Source organism: Sinocyclocheilus rhinocerous, unplaced genomic scaffold, assembly GCF_001515625.1.
Source record: "Sinocyclocheilus rhinocerous isolate Xijiao unplaced genomic scaffold, SAMN03320098_v1.1 scaffold1213, whole genome shotgun sequence".
In the NCBI taxonomy this organism is placed as follows: domain Eukaryota; kingdom Metazoa; phylum Chordata; class Actinopteri; order Cypriniformes; family Cyprinidae; genus Sinocyclocheilus; species Sinocyclocheilus rhinocerous.
The window spans coordinates 191,247-198,278 of NW_015625600.1; the positions used below are offsets into that span (position 1 = coordinate 191,247).

The following is a 7,032-nucleotide window of genomic DNA, read 5'->3' on the forward strand; positions in this document are numbered from 1 at the left end:
CCTTTTTTTTTTTTTTTTTAGAAATAGCCTTTTGTGCAGCCAGCTTTGTACTCTTCTAGGTTCAAAAAACTGTCGTCCATAAAATGTGTTGCACAAATTCGAACATCTGGGTTGTGCTGTTCTGTTGTAAATAAATCTTAACCGATGATTCCTAATTGCATCTACTTCCAGAAGGCCAAATAAAGTTCTTTTGCTTTTGCACTGAAACACACAGCGTCTCCCTGACATGGCTGCATCAACACTACCGCTGTTCCTGAAACCACGCTTCTTTCTTTGCGTGCACATTTGGGCGGCATTATGCTAATATTTCCACATAGTGACGTAGACATGTGGGGGGGGGGGTTAGAACGAGCCGTTTTAGGTAGGCGTGGTTGACTCTTAACTTTTATAAAGAATATCTCTTTGGATTTGAGACTTTAGTCTTTGCAACTTTACAGATCTTCTTTATGCACCAAGAGCTTGTAACACTCCAAAGAGAAAGGAAAAATTGAAATCGCATCATATGACCCCTTTAAATATAAGTTGTACATTGATAATAGAAAACCTGTATGATACATATTTCTGGCAGATTTTTTATGTATTCTTTTTTGGCTAATATTACAACGTTTTTCAGTAGAAATATGGCAAGAAATGGTTGCAGAGGCTGAAACTTTCACAGCAGTTTGTATTGAGCCTAAATGATTTTATCACGCTGTAGGACTTCCTATTACTGTGGTGTACCTTTAATGTGTTGTAAAAGTAGGCAAATTGAGATGCGGAATATGATTTTTGTTCCCTATTTGTCTGAGAAATAATGGCTTCCTGCTGTTTTATGCACCATTAGGTTTTTTTTTTCTCTTTTAATGCTGTCTCTTTAAGGGTCAGAAGTATTTAACTTCTTCACAAGCTCCTTTAAAACACACAGAGTTGTCAAAAAACCCCTTCAGTGTCCGGCATTAAAACTGCACGCCGCTCTCAACATCACCACACTAATTTCACAGTAGCAGAATGTTTACGGTCTTATTAAAAACAGTTGTGTCGCTTAATCTTTTTGTGTAAACGGTGATATTTTTTTCAGGATTCTTTTAGGAAGCATTTATATGAAGTAGAAATCTTTTGTGGAATATTAAATGTGACTGTCTTTAATGGACTAATAAATGTAGTGTGTTCTTTTTAAATAAAAGTGTTCTTTAAAAAAAAAAAAATCTTTCTTAGCCCAACCTTTCAATCTTGTTTTTGTCTTTTCTTACATCTTCATTAGACGGTAGACATCCATAAGGAGAAGGTCGCCCGACGAGAGATTGGCATCCTGACAACGAATAAGAACACATCAAGGACTCATAAGATCATCGCTCCGGCCAACATTGAGCGGCCGGTGAGGTACATCAGGAAGCCCATCGACTACACAGTACTGGATGATGTGGGGCATGGAGTGAAGGTAAATAAGTGGCCATCTTTTCAAACTATATTCACTGCTTCCAAACCTTCAAACAGGACTGTGAAGCCTGGAAAGGATGGCTTGTTTCTCTGTATTTTCAAGTGTGACCATATATCTGAGTCAGAGTATATGCCATATTTAGTTTGATTTTAATGTGAACAAGCCTGTGAGTGTACAGTCCGTTCAATATGTCAGACTGTGGTGTAACTGGTGTTGATTGCTTATTGTTTATCAAAATAATGCCTATTTCTGTTGGGTGAGTAATTATTTTCTATACGGCAAAAGTGAATGGGGACTACATGGCTCCAAAACTACTTAAAAGTAGTCCAAATGACAAAGAGGGCATGAAATGGAAAAATTACCATAGCTATTTTCTAAATGTATGTTATTGATCTTACTGTGAATGATTCTCATTGTAAAATTAGTCAAAACGTCATTGTCAGTCTTACGGTCAAAAATCTTTTGGTAAAATATCAGACTTCTTTTCTGTGACATATGTCCAACTTCTCTAATCATAGGGTGCTTAAACCCCGCCCCTTTATTATAATTGACTGCAAACTCATGTTTAGATCCGTCTCCATCCAATCAGCAACCGATGTTCAGAATGAAGTATCTGCTTTAAATTTTTTTCTTTCTCAATATTTTCGCTCAGATGTTTGACACAATATGCAAGAAAAGATTTGTCACTACTTCGGTTTAATCACGACTTTAAGGCAGTGCGCTAGGGCTAGTTTTGTGTCAGGACTTAAAAATCTGAATATTAATGTACTATATTATGTAAAAAATTGTTAATTTAGCCATATCTTTCCTGGTTGCAAGTGAAGATTTTTTTTCTTTCACCTCGTGTAATTTTATTAATGGTTTTCCAGGATGAGAGCTAATAATCGGCCTAATTTGCAAAACTTTTACCAAATAACATATGAATTTGTGTCAATTTAGCATAGATTTTTTTTGGGCGGGGGGGATCTCAACCCACCAACAGAGACTGTGTTGGGGATTCTTTAAGTCATCTGTTAGCTCTGTGTGATGAGTTGTGTCTTTAAAATAGAGTATGAAGGTTAATAGTAATACGCTGAATGGCACAAGATTACGCCCCTCTCTGCTCTAGTTCATAGAGGGAGGCAGTGAAATAAGACTGGAGTTTTAAACAACCTCCATTTAAAAAAATAATAATAACAATCCAGTAATGCAGTTCACATTCCAGCCCTTACAGCGTGTTGACAGCATGCATCGGATGTGCTGAAATGTAAAAACACTTGACCTAGTGACAGCATCACCCTCCCTCTGTAGTTAATCTGGCAGGATTGTCAGTGTCATGGGCGTTCACGAGGGATTACGGCTGAAATTACGTTTGTGACCCAACAGCCAATCGATTACGTGCATTTATAAGATGAGCCTCACACATAATCAATATTAATGTACGTGTTGTTTACATTCATTCATACATTACAACTAACATTACTGCCTCTTATGCTCACCATAGCTGCATTTATTTGATCAAAAATATAGTAAAAATAATTTTAAATAACTCTTTTATATTGGAATATATTTTAAAATGATATTTATTCCTGTGATGACACAGCTGCATTTTCAGCAACCATTACTCCAGTCGTCAGCATCTAATATGCTGATTTGCTGCTTAATATTTGTGTGGAAATTGTGATAGAATTTGTATTTTTCTAGATTAATTCATGAACAAAGTTATTTATAAATAAATATTTTGTATCATCATAAATTACTTTACTGTCATTTTGATAAATTTAATGCATCTGCTCAATAAAATTAATATCTTTTAAAAAATCTGACTCCAAAATTGTATATAATAAATAAATAAATTTAAGACTATTCAGCACTTATACTATTTCACTGGATGTTTGTTGCTTAAAGTCTATCACAATTGTTAAACCCCTTCTGAAAAAGAGCAATCTTGATAACACCATATTGAGCAACTATAGACCAATATCAAATCTTCCTTTTATAGGCAAGATTATTGAAAAGGTAATCTTTAATCAGCTGAACAAATACTTAAACTCAAATGGATACCTGGACAATTTTCAATCTGGTTTCAAAATAAGAAAATTGTTTAGTTAGTTAGTTAGTTAGTTAGTGAAAAGGTACTGGACTATGGAGCCAGATCAGCCTCAATAATAATACATTTACAGAACAAAATTCATAAATGCACAGCACAATTTACAAAATCTGATTCGTAAATTCAAAACACAATTCATAAACAAGTACACGAGTAAAAGCATAAGTATTTCCCCAAATGCTCACACAAATGCATCTTGCACCTGATTACAAATTCTACAAAATCACATTATGATTTATATCATTTGCACAAAATACAGCTACCCGGTTAGCCTGCTGTCTTATACACCAAAGTTGCACATACCCTGTTTATTCTGAATAATATGTCATGTTATTAAATAAGTGTTAAATGTCCAGATATTTAATTTAATAACAACAATTATGTAATGTACATGTAACATCATTCATAAATGTGTGATGGAAATTAATTCAAGAACTTGATATATACATATTTGTGTAAACATTTTAAATGTATTTAGGTAAGATGCATTTGTGTGAGCATTTGGGGAAATATTTATGCTTTTACTTGTGTATTTATGAATTGTATTTTGAATTTATGAATAAGATTTTGTAAATGTAATTGTGCTGTGCATTTATGATTTTTTTTTTTTTGTAAATTTGTTATTTTTGAGACTGATCTGGCTCCATACTGTACCAGTGACAGATTTTGTACCTTTTTTTCTGAGAGTGTACAGTGCGTACTGTTGTCATTGAATATCCTGGCAGTGTTTTATTACACCTTTTCACTGTTGCTGTCGTTCAGTAAGAGAAGCCATAACCTTGAGTCACCTGACAGGGAATTACAGCATCTTCAGCCAAATTTACTGTGTTTGCAAAAGATGAGATTTATTTTCAATGTCAGTTGACACTTAATCTAGTCAGCTGCCGCAGGAATGCAGAGGAGTTCTCAGATGCTGTTTTCAAAAGGTTTTTTAACTAATTTATTTTACATCATTTCCCTGTTCAGGAAAGAATATTAGGATCCTTTTCTTTGCCTGCTCGTGTATCTGTTTCAGTGAACATTAAGCGCATTCGCAGTCTTAAGTACGGAGGATTTTGGCGCTGTCAGTGAATGATACATTAAGCCGTATTTCTGTCTGGCTGAGGGAGGATTTTGCTCTCTACTGGTTCCACTGAGATCTAAATGAACACCGCATGTAAGTTTGTGTATCTGGTCCTGGAACTGATGCCATGTAAGATTCAGTTCACCCTAGAATCCTGTGCCCTTTTGAACCCCAAAACCATTCTATTGGCTGAAAGAACTTATTAATGGTTACTCGGTTCAATGCATGATTAGAAATGTGTCTTTTTAAGATAGTCTGTATGTGATGTGATATGTAAATAATATGAATTAAATTTCTTTAAAGTTATGTCAGGATATATATCATGATGCAGGTATGCTGCAACATGTACCTATGTGTAGTGATACATAATGTGATTAATAAAAAAAAATAAAAAAAGTTAATTGTTTTAGATGTCATGATATATAACCAAAGCTAGAAATTGAACGTTTATCATATTTTCAGTTGATACCGGTTAAACTACTAGCTTAGGATTTTTCTAGAATAGAATATGCAAGTTGCTACACGAATGCTAACTGAATTTATTTGTGTATATGTTATTATAACTAACATTCTATCTGTTGATATATCTATATTTCTTTAAGGTTGTTTATTTGTTTATAAAAAATTTTTTGGTTTATTTAGTATTTGATTTCTTTATTTGGTTTGTCTTATTGATTGATTTATTTGTATTATTTTATTTATTTATTTTCCCTTTTTTATTTATTTATTCAATATTATTTTTATTGATTGATTTATTTGTATTATTTTATTTATTGATTGATACATTTTTCATAAAAGCAGTAATGCCCTTCTGGTCCTGTTATATGAATATAGTCACAATTAAAGGAGAGGCAGGTATGCTGCAACATGTTGTGCCTATGTGTTTTGATATGTAAATGTTTTTTTGTTTTTTTTTGTCATGTTATGTCATGATATTTATTCAAAGCTAGAAATGGTCAAATTGAATGTTTATCATTTTCAGTTACCCTGCAAGCTAACTGATTAACCTACTGGCTTGGCATTCTTCTAGAAAAGAATATGCCAGTTGCTACACTAAAGGCCCCGATATACTTCAAGCTAAATTGAAGAACGAGCTAACGTGACGGCATTTCGAAAAAAATCCAACCAAAACGAAGTTTGTTTTGTGTTTGTTTTGGGAGATCGAAATGGCTTGCCAAAGCGAACTTTCCGGAAAAGTTCATTCCAGCTGCAAAACACCTTCGTACTACCTTTGGTCCGTGACGATTACGTCATAGGAGATGTGTGCTGAGGCTCCGCCTTCTTTCAATCAGAACTCTTCTCTGGGTTTATTTTGTCTGTCGAGTCCTTGGAGGTGAGACAGAGCCGATCCTCCCTATTCACAAAATTTGCAAGCTGCGTAGGGCCCCTGAAACACCAGGGGGCCCCCTTGCTCTCAGAGATGATTTAATTTTAGTTTAGTTTTTAAATTTGGCCAGCGGTTATGAAAACATGCATGATCATTTATTTTAATGCGGTGCGCTGTTGCCCTTTCTACGTAAAAATCAGTCAAATCATGTAATGTGAATGTCGTACAGTCTTGCTCGAGACAAAAAAAAACAAGTTGAAAGCGTACCTAGCCATGAAAGAGACACTGTTTCTCAAGCGCTTTCCGCGAGCGCGATTCGAGACAGAGTGAAACACGGACATATGTGTTTCATTCATTCGTTCATAACCACTCATACACACCCACCAACCCCACCCCACCCTGCCGACCCAGTTTTGCGTAGGGCCCCCAGAAGTTTAGGATCGGCACTGAGCTGAGATATCCGCGGGTAAAAACATGAACGCAGTGGAGAGCTGCTTTATAGTAGCAAATTAAGTTGTGCCTCTGATAAAATGAGACACTGACACGGTTTTTCATGTTTAATACTGCTGATTGCTTTTAAGCAATATATATTGAATAAAGTTGCTATGAACGGATGCTTTTTACAAAAAAAAATGCTTGCTGTTCTCTCCATTTTGGTTGTGTTTATTTTGTTACTGAGAGGAAAGCACGCGGCACATATTTACATATTCATATAAACGTCGCTTTCATCAGAGTGGGAGGCGTCGGATGTTCGATAACAGTATGCCACTGCTCACGTATTTCGAACTTCACTTTACCCCTAAACGAAGAACAAAAAATAACTTTGTTTTGAGTATATCAGGGCCTTAATGCTAACTACATTTATTTGTGTATATATTATAGGGTTGGGTATCGATTGGGATTTTTTACGATACCGGTGCCAAATCGATACTTTTAAAACGGTACCTGACTGTGCCTAAACGGTGCCTGAACCGATACTTAAAAAAAAAGAGCCACAAAAAAAAAGAGTCCGCTCGCACTGTGCCGCCGCGGTCTGTCGATTGAAGAGCGCGCTGAAAGACGGGGAGGAGACGAAGTCTGTCGCCGTTTTCATATGAAATTTAAAGGGGACTGACTCTGAGGCGATCACGAATTTG

The 7,032-nt window shown here is 35.4% G+C and overlaps 1 protein-coding gene across 2 annotated transcripts in view; it reads left to right on the top strand.

Annotated features, from left to right (window-relative positions):
• Positions 1–7,032, top strand: part of LOC107758303 (abl interactor 1-like) — a 69,547-nt gene that overhangs the window by 34,611 nt on the left and 27,904 nt on the right. For both annotated transcript variants that reach the window (XM_016576027.1, XM_016576021.1), the window contains one exon: positions 1,241–1,417. In XM_016576027.1, the coding sequence (XP_016431513.1) occupies positions 1,241–1,417 (177 nt within the window). The remainder of the gene's footprint in view (positions 1–1,240; positions 1,418–7,032) is intronic.